This window comes from Herpailurus yagouaroundi, unplaced genomic scaffold (assembly GCF_014898765.1).
Source record: "Herpailurus yagouaroundi ecotype Mexico unplaced genomic scaffold, PumYag 250, whole genome shotgun sequence".
In the NCBI taxonomy this organism is placed as follows: domain Eukaryota; kingdom Metazoa; phylum Chordata; class Mammalia; order Carnivora; family Felidae; genus Herpailurus; species Herpailurus yagouaroundi.
In genome coordinates this window covers 21242494-21260079 of record NW_024412467.1, presented here as the reverse complement: position 1 = coordinate 21260079, position 17586 = coordinate 21242494, and the positions used below count along the sequence as shown (strand labels likewise).

At 45.4% G+C, this 17586-nt stretch overlaps 1 protein-coding gene across 5 annotated transcripts in view; it reads left to right on the top strand.

The window, feature by feature from the left end:
- CDYL (chromodomain Y like) overlaps positions 1-16419 on the top strand; it is a 247916-nt gene extending 231497 nt beyond the window's left edge. For all 5 annotated transcript variants that reach the window (XM_040460511.1, XM_040460507.1, XM_040460506.1 and 2 more), the window contains 3 exons: positions 5025-5235; positions 13439-13582; positions 14766-16419. In XM_040460511.1, coding sequence (XP_040316445.1) covers positions 5025-5235; positions 13439-13582; positions 14766-14924 — 514 coding nt within the window. In that variant the 3' untranslated portion in view covers positions 14925-16419. The remainder of the gene's footprint in view (positions 1-5024; positions 5236-13438; positions 13583-14765) is intronic.
- The last annotated feature ends 1167 nt before the right edge of the window (positions 16420-17586 follow it).

Genomic DNA, 17586 nt, shown 5'->3' with positions numbered 1-17586 from the left:
GTGCAAAGAAAACTTGGTTGGATCCTCTCCAAATCTCCAGGTACTTGGTTGAGTTGAAGTTGAGCTTCTTTGGGTGATTATTGGGCTCCGCATGGCTGACACCCTACGCCAGGACCTTGGGAGCACAGGGCTTCCTGGTCCCCCAGGTTCCCCAGACCATCCTGGAAGTGCACGTCAGTATTGGAGTGCTTTATTCTATCTTGGTGGGTGTGGGGTGGACCAGGGAAGCTGGCAGACTTCCCAAGGTGGCTCTGACAGGTGCTGTCCTAATTGGCCCATCAGAGGAGCCCTGGAACCCCGTACGTTAGGGTGTCAGGGCATTAACTTGGCCTTTTATAACATTTTTAATAGTTTTCAAAATTGATCTGTTTTCTCACTGTGTACAGATAGATGTATGTATGCATACAAGAGGTTCCTTCATCTTTTTGAACATTACTAGTTTTTAGGTATCATATGGTAATTGTTTTTCCAAAAATAGTTTGAAATTTTACCATCTGTTTTAATTAAGTATTGTCTCTGATCTAAGTAATTTCAAACTTGTTGTATCCTAGATAGGACCATCGTGTTACTCAGTTTCAAATTAAACTGCTTGATCAATACACGTAATTCTGTGACAGACTGTCAGTACTTCTAAGACAGCTTGTAGATTTCCTGATGACTAACCCATCCCAGCCTTTCAGGATGAATTACTTAGGTTTAATTTTCATTTTTTAAATACAAACTACTATGCCTCGGGCAGTGACTTTGTAGATTTTCTGTAAGTGCACACTGACTTTACACATAATACTATGATTTGGGGAGCTCTGCTCTAATAAGAAAATCAGACTTGTCGGTCAGTGCCTTCTGCGTTCTGGCTTGTTTCTCCCTGTAGATGCTCCCTGAGCTCCACTTCTTTTTTTTTTTTTTTTTTTTTTTTAAGTTTATTTATTTTGAGAGAGAAAAAGAAAACACAAGTGGGGTAGGGGCAGAGAGAGAGGAAGAGAGAATTCCAAGCAGGCTCCGTGCTATCAGCAGAGCCCAACTCAGGGCTCGAACTCTTGAACCATGAGATCATGACCTGAGCAGAGATCAAAAGTCAAATGCTTAATCACCTGAGCCACCCAGTAACCCCCTGAACTCCACTTCTAAATCTCAAGTGACTCAACCCTAGTCCAGCGACTCCTCCCATGTTGAATTACCCTTGACAGTGGCTGAGGTTTGCACTGTTGGGATTAGAAAATGCAGAGGAAAGATGGATCAAGAGATCTCATTTGTGGAATCTTTTGGTAACTTCAGGTATTTATTTCAGGTGGTTGCCCACTCCCATTTCTTCTCCAGACCCTCCCTCTCTCCTGTCACTTTCCTCTCCCCCAACAAAAAGCTTTTCTATGCAAAGGCCAAATCCTGCTTTAGGGAAACCCACTTGGTTCTTCTTTAAATGAATATATTTTTGTCAATGTGAATTTTCCTTTATGTACTCTGGCAGGACCCAAAAATAATTAGTTATACCAGATTCACTTAACCTTTGCTCTTGCTCATTTGCATTTAAATTAATTTTTATATGTATGAGATAGGCTTTACACATAAAGCTGTATATTTGTTACTTCTGTATGTCTGGTCTCGAATTCCTTAAAACTTTGGAGCAAAGAACATCACTATAGCAAGTTTCCCCTATAAGAAGTGGGAAGTAGAAAGGTTAGGTTTGAACATTAGATTGTCAGGTATCTACTACACCTAATTCCATTCTTGGGGTTGCTGGTCATAACCAGTTTGCAGATCCATTATAATAAAAATATTCAGCACATTAGTGATAAAAACAAAATTATTTTGAGTCTGTTTATAACATTAGGCTTCTGAGTTTGTGGGAACCACTGGCTGCTGCTTAGTGTCTGAAGCACCAGGAGCTGCCTGGCCCCAGAAAGCAGGCATCTTCCTCCACCATGGAGTGAGAAGAGCAGAAATGTGGGGAGACATAAAGCAGACCAGCAAATGTCCCCCAGAACCTGACCTCTCCCCACTTTAGTCCTATCCAGATATTCACAGTGAAGAGAGGGCTCCCTTGAAAAATGACCATGAACTTGCTGTTGAAACTTAATAATTTCTGCATGCTTCATTTTCCATTTTCCCCCAAACAGTTTCTAGACTATTGTTCTTGGGTGATTATCTGACTTTTTTGGTGATATCTGTGAAGTAGTAAATGCTCTTCAAAGAAATGGATAGAAGTTTGCTTTTGTTTAATCATAAGTCTTTTTAAACTCATTTTATGACAAATACAATCTCCTTCCTTCCCTGCTATACCCAACACAGCCTAAATTTATAGCTCAGTTCACAAATAATTCACAGGAAGCTGAAATTCAAATTTGGTATGTTGCATTGCACACATTTTGGACATTCATGCATTTTAAGTTCCAAAACATACGTGCTTTCTGCTCCCCTCCCCCCCAGAAGCAGTGGACAGTCCTTCCTTGAATGCCAGCTCCTGAGAGCTTGGTCCCCAGGCCCGAAAGCTGCCCCCACCTTCCTGTCTCTGGTTTGATATGTGGCTTACTGTGCAACCCCACGTAGCCAAGGCTTTGTGGCTCTGGGAAGTTTCTACTAAACAGGAAAGCATTTCTAGGAAGTTTGTTGTTGTTCTAAACAGATTTCTCTGTGGATCATGCTAGTTTCTGACATGTCAGAGCTCACACGTCAGAATGGTCGGCTCTGTCCTCTGAAAGGGAAAGATGATCTTCGGTCGAGTGTGCCAGTTAATTCATACCCCTCCCAGAAGCAGCCACCGGTGTTAGATTAAGTTATCATTCCAGGCAAAAATAAAAATAACTGGGAGTGGGGAGGGGGAGATCAGTTCTAAACAATTTCTCCAGACTTTGATTTTGCAACATCTACTTTAGAAGCATTTTTTTTTCTTTTATGCAAACAGAACGTGAGAAAGAATGCTGCTATGTCAAGGAATTAATTACTCTAATTATTAATTATAGAGAATTTGACCATTTCTCTATAAAGTCACTTTCTTGTTGCAGTATTTGGTCATTTCTTTCATGTTACTCTGCCATCCCATCCATGGTTTCCAGATGTTGTTAGCATGGGAACAGTTCCTACTAGGTCCCTGTTGACATGAGGCAGATGAAAGCGGGGCGACTCCTGGGCACCAGGGGACATATTTTGAAAACGTCTGCTCTGCATCATGGAGATCCTTTTGAGAATCATCAGTAACTAAGCTCAGAAGATGTATTTCCATCATGTCATTGACCCCAAATCTTCAAAAGGTGGCACAAGCGAAGTAGCTTCATGTAAATTGTATACATTATTCCAAGAACCTATTTAAAAGGTTGTCTGGCTCTCTTTGTATCATTAAAACCCAGTGTGATCTTTCTAACAGTGCCTCAGGCTCTCATTTAGAAAGTCTTACAGCAGCTCATTCATTTGAATGAGTCAATTCTCGTTCAGTGTGAAGATCCCACAAATCTTAGGGGACCTTGGGCTGAGGTCTGCACTGGCCACAGGGTGCCTTTGAGAACAGTCCCTGGAGCTGGGCATGCAGGCTGCCAGATTCTGCAGCACATTGTCTCTCCTGTTCCTCACACACGCATGTCCCAAAACTCCCTCACCTGCCCTCCTCCAAAAAAAAAAAAAACATAACCTCTCATGTCAGTATCTGGGGAGATGGGAGACCATCTAAGATCTAAGTCAGCATTTTCAGAGATGACCTGAATAGATTTGCTCCAGCTTTTAAGTTACCGAATTACAGAGAGCAACCAGATTGTTCTCGTACTGAAGACGGGGTCAGGTTTAGAATTCTGTAATTCTGATCTAGAACTCTGACTGCCCTAAAGGAATGACCTTCCATGTATGTTGGTACATGTTTGTCCTTTTTTTCACCGTGTGAAATCATAGCAAGCAGCAACCTCTGAACATAAAATTTGTTTCTAGTGGTAGGAAGAAGATGCACATTACCAGTATGGTGTGGCACCAGCCTACCCTTAATTGAAGAGCAGCCTACTTTTCCAGTCTGATCCTAAAACAAATCCAGAAATAGCACTGGCTCAGTTCTGTCAAAATCCACGTCCTCTGTGAAGGCTGCCCAACCACTAGTCCTGCTCTCCTTTGAGATCCTGCTGTAATCGTAATCTCCACTGGGGTACACAGTGGTGTGCAGGCATGTGTCTGTGGTGCTTGCTGTTCTTTCTTGGGTCTCCTGTCTTAAACCAGCCTGGAAGTTTCTTGCATATACATCCCTCTCCTAGGTCATTCCATCTAATTCTTTTTTTTTTTTTTAATGTTTATTCATTTTTGAGAGAAAGAAAGAGAGCACAAGCTGGGGAAGGGCAGAGCGAGAGGCAGACACAGAATCTGAAGCAGGCTCCAGGCTCCAAGCTGTCAGCACAGAGCCCGATGTGGGGCTCGAACTCACAAACCATGAGATCATGACCTGAGCTGAAGTCAGATGCTTAACCAACTGAGCCACCCAGGCATCCCATCATTCCATCTAATTCTACATAAACTCAGGAAATATCTGTGGTTTCCAAGTAGTCAGTGAGTTGTCTGAAATCACATACCAAGTCCAGACTCAGACCACATAGGTTCTAACCCCAACCCCCTAGTCTTCTCTTAACACTGCACTGTCTTGGTATGCCCCATGCCAGTTTTTCTTTGGGAGAGCGTCTAGATTGGTCATCTGAAGCCCACAGTGTTAATTGGACTCCTGTGTCTTAAAGGGAACAAAAGTTGAAGAGAAAGATGGATTGGCCTAGAGCCAGCTGCAAATCCAAGAGCAGCCTCTGGCTGTATGTCACCCATGATCTTCACATAGGTCCTGTAGCAACAGCCACTCTCACATAGTGTCCAGGGTATTGTGAAGCCTTTACAACACACAGTACATAAGTCTCTGGGTCACTTCTGGAAGAGAGCCTTCCACGAATCTCAATCAACTTGTACTGATTTCCAAAGAGTTTACATCTTGATATATTGAATTCTATAAAAGTAGACTTTTCTGTTGCTCAAATACACAATGTTTTGAGTAATTTCCCATTTATTTTTCATTTTAGAAACTTCGTGAATACTTTCATTCAGTTTAAGAAGCCTATTATTGTAGCAGTAAATGGCCCAGCCATTGGACTAGGAGCCTCCATATTGCCTCTTTGTGATGTGGTTTGGGCCAACGAAAAGGCTTGGTTTCAAACACCCTATACTACCTTCGGACAGAGTCCAGATGGCTGTTCCACCGTTATGTTTCCCAAGATTATGGGAGGAGCATCTGTGAGTACCTCTGTTTTTAAAAATTATTCTAGAAAACCTCCTAAAGAAATCTAATTTGGTTATTGTTTTTTCTAAATATATACAGGGTGTCATTCTGAGGAGACTTTCCATCAGATGCACTTGTAGTTCAATCCTGTTCATTAACTCATATTCTTAATTCATGAAATCATAGGAGGTTTTCATGTTTTGGTTCATAGAACGTTTATTGACACTGTGTTGCATTATTTCCTAGAGAAGGGCCTTATTTGGTGAGGAATCTATCTCTCTGCATAATTGACACTGATATCTGCTATTAGTAAATACCCAATTTGTAACCCAAACAGCAGTGTGCAGTCGAAAAGTTCTTAACCCAATAACCTGAAATCTGTACTTTTTAAAAAAATTTTTTAATGTTTATTTTTGAGAGAGAGACAGAGTATGAGTGGAGGAGGGGCAAAGAGAGAGGGAGACACAAAATCTGAAGCAGGCTCCAGGCTCCAAGTTGTCAGCACAGAGCCCGATGAGGGGCTCGAACTCAGGAACCGTGAGATCATGACCTACGTCGAAGTCGGACACTTAACCAACTGAGCCATCCTAAAATCTGCGCTTTTAAGGGAAAGCAATGAAAGGAGCAAAGTTGTTTAGGATAAGAGAAGTCTTCCCATCTGATTGTGGAGGTTTTTTTTTTTTTTTTTAATTTTTAATCCATCCAGAATAAGAGTTTGTGTTTGTAGCTTTCGATTTTTCAAGCAGCTACACACATTGCATTTCTTATTCCTTGAAGTAGGGCATGAAGTGGTGTCATGGGTTGGGGTCTCCACAGCAGACATGGAAGTGGAGTCTGGTATGGTGGGGAAATATTAGTCTGTACCTGTGGGCAGGATGGCAGTGGTTGGGGGACTGGACAGAGGGAGGTTTGGGCCACCATGGGAAGCTCTGGGGCATGTATGGCCTGTCATAGTTGACCCACAGTGGGCTGAAATGGCTAATTCCTTTATGTCCATCATCACCGAGTGTGGGCTGCCCAGGAAGAGGGGTGTGACCATGGATGAGGTGGCTGTGCAGCAGAGAGAGTCTCTGAAGGAGCTGATGGCTAGCTGCCAACGGCACTCCCAGCAGCTGGGACAAGACCTCCCTTGGACAGACTTTGGCAGCACATCCCCATGTCCACCACAGTCCACCCCTTGTCTCTTCAGATCCACCTCTTCATACACATTTGGAGGGGGGCCACTTGTCCTGGGGGAAATGTAGAGGAGAAGGATTAGCCATTGATAACTCTTGCAGGCAAGAACCACCTGCATGTTAAAGTTAGAGGTAAAGGCATGATGAGAAAATGGATATTTTCATCCCCTCATTATTTATGGTGGGAAAAATAGTAACTTTACAGTAGGGAAGCCTGGCAGGCACCACCTTACTGAGTGGTCACAGTTCCCCAGAAATAAGACTGTCATTGGCGCTGACCTGCAGCATGAATGGCACAGCATCACTCCACCAGAGTCCTGACAGTTGGGAGTCCAATCCAGAGAGAGCACCAGGCAAGCCCCGACTGTGGCACATTCTCCAGATACCAAGCAGGGCCCTTCCAAGGTGCCACATGGTTGGAGAACTCGCCAGAACACCAAGACACTGCCCCACACTGTAGGGGACAGAGGGGCCTGACCACTTCATGCAGCATGGGATCTTAGACACAGTTCTGGGTCAGAGGAAGGACTTTAATGGGAAAACCAGCAAACTTTGCAGAGGGTTTGTACTTTGGTTCATAGTACCATGTTGATGGTAATTTTCTGTTTTTGATCATTTTAAGAAGTCATGTAAGGGGCGCCTGGGTGGCGCAGTCGGTTAAGCGTCCGACTTCAGCCAGGTCACGATCTCGCGGTCCGTGAGTTCGAGCCCCGCGTCGGGCTCTGGGCTGATGGCTCAGAGCCTGGAGCTTGTTTCCGATTCTGTGTCTCCCTCTCTCTCTGCCCCTCCCCCGTTCATGCTCTGTCTCTCTCTTTCCCAAAAAAAAAAAAACCTTTGAAAAAAAAAAAAAAAAAAAAAAAAAAGAAGTAATGTAAGATGTTAACATTAGATGGGTGAGGGGTTTACAGGAACTCTGTACATTGCTCTTATGATCTTTCCAGAAGTTTAAACCTATTCCCCAAATAAAGTTTAAAGGAAAGAGGAAGAAGCTTAGTGGGACCCATATGGCTCCCACTGCCACATCTGGTCTCAGGACCACCCCCATCCTTGTCCTTTCCCTTCCTGTTCTAGTCCCAAACCACCCACAGCTGGCACTGCCGCTGGCCTCGGTGGCCACGTTGGTGGTGGAACACGGGTCCCCCATCCCATGAGCCCTGAGTTGCTGCACTTGCACATTCGTGTCTGCAGCTGGGTGGGGGAGGACCCATGGGCTCCCAGGAGGCACCAGGTGCCCAGGTAGCAGTCATACCCTTAAGGTCAGTAGGACCCTTGCTGTGTCCACTGGCCAAATGTGCCCCTTCCGGAACAAGCAGAGTCCAGTTTCGAGGGCCAGAGGCTCAGTGGCCCTCAGATCATTGGTGGGGAGAGGGGGGCTGCACCTGCTTCCTTTCTTACCCAGTCCCAAGGGTTTTTCCTGTCGGGCACCTGGTACTGTGTCAGGGTCTTTGATGCACTCTGTACACTGTAACTCAGAGGAAGGTGCCCATCTTCATGTACACACCTTCAAGATGGTACTCCTCCTGTACCTCACACCATTCCAGTGCTCCATCAGCAGTGGCTTCTGGAGATGACGAATATGACATAGCCAGAGGGTCCCCATGGTCACAGGCCCGCTCCCACACCCTCTTTGCTGTGAGGGAGTTCTGGCCTGGCACACCCCATGGTAGACTGGGCACTTTATGCCCACTCAGAGAGAGGTGCTCATGAAGGCAGGAAAGCAAACCCAGACCAGAGTAAGTGTGTACTCCTGTGACAACAGTCATCGTGCCACCAGGTAGCCAACCAGCTGGTCTCCTCAGGAGCGATGCCAGGCAGGTGGTCTGGCATCAGTGTCTTGCTGGAGGCCAGATGTTCAGCGGCCACAGTAGCTGAATCACCTCGATACATCAGACCCCATGCCCTTGAGCTCCATCCCTCCCACCATGGGCACTCTCGTCTGCATGTCTGTCATGCCAGCACTGGGGCGGCCAGCGACCAAGGCTGGTCTCACAGAGCTGTCTTCTTCCTCTCTGCAGTGGGTACTTTCTCCTGAACACCAGCATGACCCAGCCACATACACATCTCCCCAGTCATCTGCATGCCAGAGCCCCTTGTCCCCTGACCAGGCCCCTGACAAGCCAGGCCATTGGACACCGCCCTTGGTCACTGTGTGTTCTAACCTTGATCCACCTCTCCTTCCGCACCAGGTGGTTGACAGGCACACCCCCTCTGTGTCGGTGTTTTCCTTCATCATTATCTTGTCCAACTACAGCCGGGTGAGGCACTGGTGGACTTGCCGTCTGTTTCAGTTTGCACATCTGTACACTGGGCCAGCCCACCCACAAACCAGGCTTGCTCATAGAGAGTCCCCCATACGGCTGTAGGCGTGAGCTGAGGCAGGGCACTGGTGGCAGGTGACATGGCGGGCTAGGCTCCTCTGTGCCCTCTGGTGTTCTAGCGGGCCTGATGGAACTCAGCTCCTGGTGGACCTTTCCGATGTGTGGTTATTTGATGTCCCATGGCTGTGTGTTCTGCCTCAGCCAGCATTCAGTAAAAACTCCAGAATTGTTTTTTAAAAAACACATTCTTCTCTGCTGTGACCAGCACAGCCATACTCCCAGCACAGGGGCCTACATTGTGATCATGTCTCCAGCATGTGCCACAAGCTCCTTGAGCTGTCTTGTCACACCCCATCCAACAGCCACGGTGCTTCTGATGTCTCAGCCACGCTTGGTCTGGGCTGCCACTTCCCCCATGCTTCTGGGAGCCATCCCAGGAGCAAGGTCACACTGTCTCATGGGGCACTTGCCAGGGTATTAAATCTTGTATCTCGGGAGAGCTCCCAAATCAGCAAGATCCCTGTCCCACCCTGTGATCTGGCTCCATGTCAAGCACCCTTAGAATTCAGCCCCACATCTTCTTGCAGCTCCTCTGAGGGAGGAAACAAGTTACAGGCCTCGTGGCCAGGAGAGGAAAGAGGGCGGGACTTAAGGGAAGCGATACCATCTTGCAGAGCCACATAGAGCAGGAAGGCCAGACAAAATGAATGCCTGCTCTTCATCAGGTGCATTTCCCCCTCCCTGGACAAGTTTTGAAATGCATCACTTTTTACTTCTCCTTGTGATCTACTGGTACCACATGCACAGTGATTCTCAGCCAGGGCGGTGTGCCCCATCCCCCTCCTCCTGGGGGACATGCCTCAGTGTCTGGAGACTTGATTGTCACAGCTGAGGCGATGCTGCCGGGTGGAGGGCTGGGTGCTGCTCAGTGTCCTCCAAATCACAGGACAGGCTCCTCTCCACAGAGCTGTCTGCTCTGAATGTTTTCAGTGCCCAGGCTGAGAAGCCTGCCTGTGAAGCAGGCACTCAAAAAGTGCAGAACATTTGACTAAAACCTTTGTCCAGAAAGTAGTAAATGCTGCTGGGGTGAGTCAGGCTGTGACGGCCCTCATTGAAAGTGACCACCCAGGGGTGCCTGAGTGGCTCAGTTGGTTAAGTGTCCAACTTTTGATTGTGGCTCAGGTTACAATCTCATGGTTCGTTGGGCTCTGTGCTGGGCATGGAGCCTGCTTGGGAGTCTGTCTTTCTCCCTCTACTGCTCATGCTGTCTCTGTATATAAGAAAGAAAGGAGAGACAGGAAAGAAAGGCAGGGAAGGAAGGCAGGAAGGAAAGGAGAAAGGAAGAAAGAAGGTGACCACCCAGATGCCACGTCCCCTTCTTGAGCTTTTGGTGTATGCAAGCTTCCAGCTGCCTGAGGCAAAGCTACACAGGTTTGGTTTTTCACACGGGATGTGGTGCAAAACTCTGCACGCAGGATAAGCCAGAAAGGATCACGTTCCCTGGATGAAAAGAGCACGCAGCCAAAGCAAGCTGTGAGAGCTGTCCTTTCCTGTAGGCACAGACTGACATCTGTGGAGCTAAGCTGCCGTCACAAGCTGTGCAGCAGGTTAGCTGAGGACTGTATTCTTCCACATCTTAGCTCCCTTTGTCCCCAGGAAACATGCAGGGCATGCCTGCCTGGTGCCATGTGCCACAGTGAGTCCTGTGGCTTGGGTGCCATGAGTGACACCCAGCAGACCCTCACTGAAGAGCACACGGAGCTGGTGATAAAGCTGGCAGCTCTCGCTCCTGATGGGCGATGCTGGAGAAATGCCCAGTGAATGGCTGAAGTCCTCACCCCGAGTTTACTGGGGAGGCTGCTGCTTTGGGGAGTTGAGAGCCTGAGACAGAGTGAGGGGCAGAGCCATCACCTCCTTGAGGCTCAAAGCTCCCCAACCCATCCCATCCAAGCTGATTAAGTTTTCTCACCGCACCTCTTAATGTGTGTTTTTTTGGCTGGAAGAAAAGGGGTCCTTATTTCACTTTTCTCCAGCATTTCTCACTTGTCTGGGTAAACTATAACTTTTTTATTACATTATTTTTTATTTATTTTTTTTTTTTAATTTTTTTTTTTCAACGTTTATTTATTTTTGGGACAGAGAGAGACAGAGCATGAACGGGGGAGGGGCAGAGAGAGAGGGAAACACAGAATCGGAAACAGGCTCCAGGCTCTGAGCCATCAGCCCAGAGCCTGACGCGGGGCTCGAACTCCCGGACCGCGAGATCGTGACCTGGCTGAAGTCGGACGCTTAACCGACTGCGCCACCCAGGCGCCCCAATTTTTTAAAGATTTTTAGTTATCTCTACACCCAACATGGGGCTCGAACTCACAACCCTGAGATCAAGAGTTGGCATGCTCCACCAACTGAGCCAGCTGGGCACCCTCACACTATAACTTTTTAAAAAACAGTTGGCCATTTTGGAACAAAACAGCAGCCAAGAAACTGCCAGTGACCTTGCAAATCTGTTTCTTGGGTAGAAGTTAGAAACCTGTCATGTTAAAACTACTGGAAATTGAGCATCTGAGAACAGTTGAGAACATGCTCCTTCACACTGAGTGTATTTAGTCTTACTAATCTTACGGTGTTCTTCATTGACTATAATTTAAACCAACTCACTGCCTGTACTTCCATGAGCATTAGAGTCAGTGCGATATCCATGTCTGGGAAAAGTCAGAAATGCCCTCTGTTGTCCTGCACCTCCACCCATCTGAAATCAAGAAGACTAAGTAGGGGAAGACTTTTCAGGGACAGCAGCCACAGAGTCAGTCTGGCTCTGAAAGGAGGAAATGGTGGCAGTGACAGCTCAGCACATGGCAGGGGACTGTTCTGGCGGCCTAGCTGGCTGGCACAGACCCACAGGAACCGAGGAAAGGGATGGAGGAGAGAAAGGAGGAAGGGAACACTGGTAGGGATGTCACTCCAGGGGACAAAGCATAATATTCAGAGAAGTGACAGGATCACTCCTGACAGGCACACATTCGCATCCACTAAGCGAGCTAAGACCCTGTGGTTCCAACCTGGTCTTGAAGACATATTTCACACTTAAGTGATGTAGTTGTGGTGTTGTCTTCACTATGTATTGAGAGTAAAAGAAGCACAAACGAGGAAAACCACCAAGCACTTCCTACCAAGCCATTCCATCAGCACTCCTGTCACCCTTTCTCAGTGCTTTTGTCTCTGTCCTCAGAGAACTGTCTTAGCAGCTGACAGTAAGGTTAAATCAGGTTTCTAAATGCATTGTTCTTTTTGGCCGCCTTTTCACTGAGAAGAGGTGCTCAGTACAGGGGTTTTCTAGAACATCTCCAAACTCTTCGAACATTCGTGACTTTGTCCAAGACTTGGCGCAAGTAACAGGTCTGCATTGGACCTCGTAGTCCTTGTAGGGACCCTGTTCTCCACCCTGTTTTCTATTCTCTGCCTGTGTGGAAAGGGTAGTGAGTCAACCAAGCATTAGCTTTGCCAGCTGTTACTTGTGTGCCCTGCACTCTGTGCATTTCACATGCAGTAAATGTCTCAATGCATCTATAGGAGGCATAGAGGTGCTGTTAACCTGGAGATACACTTAAATAACTTCATGCCCTTTTCATAACAATATTTTACCTCTTTTGGAAAAGGAAGGTCACCTCCCAAGAGTGTACTTTACCTGAGTCCCAGGAGATGATGGTCACGTCTTCATGACCATCAGTCTTCGGGAAGGTTAGCAGTGCAAGATCAACTGCAGGCAGGAAATTGTCACATCAGAATAGTGTGAAGTTTCTTTGTCAGGTTTTCTCCCTATTTTGATATCTCTGCACCTGTTATGTGAATGGGATAAAATCTGTGCACATGGTGTTGAGACCTTGAAAATGATGCAGAATCCAGGACAAAGTTAAAATCAATTTCATATATATACGTACACACAGACACAAATATACTTTTTTTTTTTTTATTAACAACAAATGTTAGTTTCCTCCATTGAGTCATATGAAGTAACAATAGTCACACCCTCCTAAGCAGACCACAGTCATGGTCATTTTGGATGCATTCAGGTCCTGGATAGTTTCTTACTTTAATGTCCAAGTGATAAAATGTGGCCTTCCAAGTTATACTCTAGGAGAAACACTGCACATGGAGCATTGTCTGTGTATATGGAGAAGAAGCCACCATTGGCCTCTCAAAGATCTAGCAAATATTGGGTAGTGATTCTGTGACTGGTGTAGATCCCTGACACAGCAAATCGCCTAGCTTTGCTTATGCCTCCATTTCCCAGGACACTGTTTTGTGTATTAAGTGTCTTCATGCGTGGGAATGGCTACCACTGGGCAAGAGGAAGCAGCAGGAGGGGCACATGCCAGTAACTTCAATTACCAACAAACAGACCTTCTCTAAGTTGGATTTCTTGGTTGTGTTCATGTTATTCTGTATTCCCTCATAAAAGAAACATTTTACGTTTTTGTGTGTGTGAATTACCAGTCAGTATGTGACTTCTCATCTGCACAGTGGATTGTGCCTTGTTGGGTTTATTCTCTGCCCACAGGCTGCAGATGGAACCCCGAGGGCACACAATGAGTCCCCACCAGGGCCTGCGCCCGTTCAGATGCCCACCCTTGGTTTGAATTCTTTTAGATGAATTTTCAGGTTGGGTCTTCTCTGCCTGCCTCCCCCTCACATCTCATATGAGTCTCAACTTCTCTTTGTTTCAGGCAAATGAAATGTTGCTCAGTGGACGGAAGTTGACGGCGCAGGAGGCTTGCGGCAAAGGCCTGGTCTCCCAGGTGTTTTGGCCCGGGACCTTCACCCAAGAAGTTATGGTTCGCATCAAGGAGCTTGCCTCCTGTAATCCAGTTGTACGTGGAACTCGTTCTCTTACATATGTTACTTTTTTTTTCTTTTTTTACCATGACCTTCCCTCCAGACAGCTCGCACACATAATAACGGTGTCTCCTGAGTCCTCCACATGTGCCCCTGGCATGGCCCTCTGCACTCGAAATGCTGGAAGAGCTATAATTAGTGCCATTGCTCCAGACCCACTTGCCTGCCTCCTCCCCATCACAGATGCCTAAGAGCAGAAGGAGTCCACATCAGTCAGGGACTTATCTCACAGTGTCCTATGAAACCCTACAAAAACCATTCATAGAGTTCTTTCCTGTCTCCCGAGCCCTTTCCTTTTTTTTTTAATGTTTTATTTTGGGAGAGAACAAGTGGGGGAGGGGCAGAGGAGCTGAAGAAGGCTCTGTGCTGACAGCACACAGCCCGATGTAGGTCTCAAACTCATGAACCGTGAGATCATGACCTGAACCAAAGTCGGCACTCAACCAACTGAGCCACCTAAGCGTGCCCTCCAAAGCCCTTTCCTATACCATGTTTCCTTCCCAACTGCCCACAGTGGATGTAAGCTTTTATTTAATAAATGTGCTGGATTAGGGGCGCCTGGCTGGCTCAGTTGGTACAGTATGTGACTCTTGATCTCAGGGTTGTGAGTTCAAGCCCCACATTGGGCATGGAGCCTACTGTGTTTAAAAAAAAAAAAAATCTTGGATAATATTCAATCTGGTAACAATTGCATTTAGCAAATTATAAGGTAAACATCATTTAACATTAACAGACATGACTCCTATCTAGGCTCTCCCTGACATGAACAACGCTCACTGTTAAGATTAAATTTTGGTTAGAAAACCCCCTCAGAGGGTATTCATAGAGTTTTCACTGGGCATCACAAGAGCTGGTGTCTGGTTCAGGGGCCACGCCAGCCTGCAGCAGCAGTGTGGGCCCAGGCCAGGCTGGTCTCAGTGGGGAGGGGGCCAGAAGCGGGTAGCACAGCTCTCCTGAATTTGAGCATTTGCCTGATACCTAGAGTGAATAGACTTCAGATGTATCTCAGGCCCGGTGTGCGTTGTGAAAAGATGTCTGGTAGCCTTTTTGACAGGTAATTACTCAAGCTTGCTAACTGCCTCCATAGCTTTGGGGACAAGGGGAGCCAGTGCTTGTGGACACGCACCCTTGCTGACTCACTGCCTGTGTCTGGTCCAGGTGCTGGAAGAGTCCAAAGCCCTTGTGCGCTGTAACATGAAGGTGGAGCTGGAGCAGGCCAACGAGAGGGAGTGTGAAGTGCTGAAGAAAATCTGGGGCTCGGCTCAAGGGATGGACTCCATGCTGAAGTACCTGCAGAGGAAGATCGATGAGTTCTGACGGCCAGGTGCCTGCTGGTGACACTGGAATTCTAGAGCAGCACACCTGTGGCACCACGTTGCCCTCCTCCTCCCTCACAGCCTGAAACAAGTTCACTCTTAGCTCACGCTTGGAAGCAGGACTTACAACATCCAAGCTATTTATTATCAAGGAGTTTTTAAGTACTGTAACTTTAAAATAAATAACTACAAAGCTCCTTTGTCCAAACGTCATTATTTTATACTTAATATACACACAAGTATAAAAGTATAATGGTGAGCTCTAGACTGCTCTTCGAAGCTCTAATTTTTGTTATCTTTAGCTAGTACTGTATAAAAAAGAAACGAAGCGTGTTTTGCTGGTTTCAGGTGGCAGAAAAGTCTGGAATAATGTTTGTTTCCCTTATTTTTTCTTTCTAGAACAGAGAATCTAAAGGGTATTAGCCAGCCTCCTCTCTCCTGTCCCAAATAGAGATACAGAAAGATCTGAGGTGTGCCTTTGTCTCCAAAAAGGTACATGTATCTCAGAGGTGGAATGTCCTGAATCAAAAGTAAAACTTACCTTGTAGGATAAGTATTTCTGATGAAAAACCCACTGATGAACATACCGCCAAACTGAAGTACACTTAAGATTCATGCTGGAAAATCCAATGATTCTTCCTTTTTAATATATCCAGTTCTTACCCAGTTAACATGAGGAAACCACTGTCTCTCCAGAAGAAAGCTTGTTTTGCAGTATTAGTGAATCACTGAATAGCTTAAGTACGAGTATCTAAGTTATAAGTTAGTCTTAGTGGATTTTAAAGAGTTTTTCTGACCCTTTTGAAAACTACATAAGTGCTTCTTGTTGCTGGGTGAGAAATACTACTTTATATGCAGTTTTGGTTTTCTATTTGCAGATATGATTGATGTATTACACCAAAAAAAAGTATTTTTATGTTTATAAAGTGTAATTTTTAGGTTCACTTAGAATATATTTTATTTAATAAGTTAAAATTCTTTTGGCACACTATTAAATGCAGGAACTCCTTTAAAAAAAAAAAAAAAAAAGAACTACCTTATATTCAACGTTTAATGTCCCAGGTCTCTGCTTTCATATCTACGCAATATGCGGAGTAGAGTGTGGCGTCCAAGAGTGCCCTGTGTAAATAGACATTCACATTCCTTTCAGGAGTGGGGACTGATTCCTGATTACAGACGCCTATTATTAGTTAGGCTTCTGAGCTTGCAATCATATTGAATGTATGAAGAATGAAATAAAATCAAAACCTTATTTTTGTACAGTTTGGAAGTTTATACTTAGAACCGACCACCTCCCGGCCATGTGGAGAGCTGTACAGCGTGTAAATCTGCCTTTACCTTGGATTGGTTGGTGCAGTATTTTTGCATCTGTGGGACCTACTTTTTCGTTCAGTAGTTTGAACTATATATAATAAACTGTACAATCTGTAAAGTTTTTATAGAATAAATATTCAGCTGTGAAAACTGGTTAAATAAAACTAATATTTCTTAACACATTGGAAATGTTTGTCTAATTCTTCACTCCTGAAGTTCCTCATGGGACTTTTTTTCCATGAAGTATGCATGTGGGCATAGCACTCGTGCAGTTTAAAGAATAAGGAACTCTGTAACTGCACCTGGGGAGGAGCTACAATCTGACCAATATCATCCTCCCGAGTCCTGTCCACTTGACCCTTCCCCAGGTGACCATTTCCTGAACTTTGTGTCAGTCTTCTCCTTGCTTCTCTTTCAGAGATACATATTCCTAAACATATTACCTAGTTCTTCCTACTTCTGAACTTCACATTGTTATTACACATAAGCTTTGGTGATTTAGTATTGAGTTGTTTTTTTTAATCTGTGTATGTAGAGTTGTAACTTACTCCATTGCCCAGACCTACAATGTAGGTGTTTTCATTCCTGTTTATAGATAGGGAACCTAAAGTATGAAATACATGCCATAGGGGCAGGACCAGGCTTCCAGCCCAGGTGGTAGAACCAGTATTCTGGCATCAACACCATATTGTCTGTTTCCTAGAATTTAGAACTAGGGAACTAATTCAGTTCGGTTCTCCTCTGGGTCATCCTGGATTCTGCATTCTCTACACTGGCCACATTCCCTCCTCTCTCAGGCAGAACTTTCATGTTCCAACTTCTGGCTCATGAATCGAGCCCAACTAGGAGGAAGAACTGACAACCTTAAATCCTTATATTCTTGCCCAGTGTTGGGGAAGGTGACAGGAAATGCTCTCTAATTTGGTTCAACTTCAGAGGAGAATTTGACAGGATCGAGCAATTCCATTTATAAGGACTCATCATAAGGAATGAATTCTTGCACAAGATAGGATAAAGATACCACGGGTGACTAAATTCGTCTCCGTGAAAAGCTGGAAATGATGGGTTTAATTATGCCACACTGCACAATGGAATACACAACCATTAAAAGAATAAAATACTTCTAAACCTTAGGTGAAAAAAGCATATTACAGAATAACTTATGTCAAAACATTCACTATATGCTTCTAAGAGATTAAAAGGATGTGCCCAAGAACTAGACTGTCTTTTTATCATATCCTCTCCTCTAGTGCTTCCCCACTCTTGGATTTAAATACTGTTCAGCCTCTGGCAAGTGAAGGTGGAGAGCTGGACAGAGACAGGCATTCCCATGCATTTAGGCCCCTGAC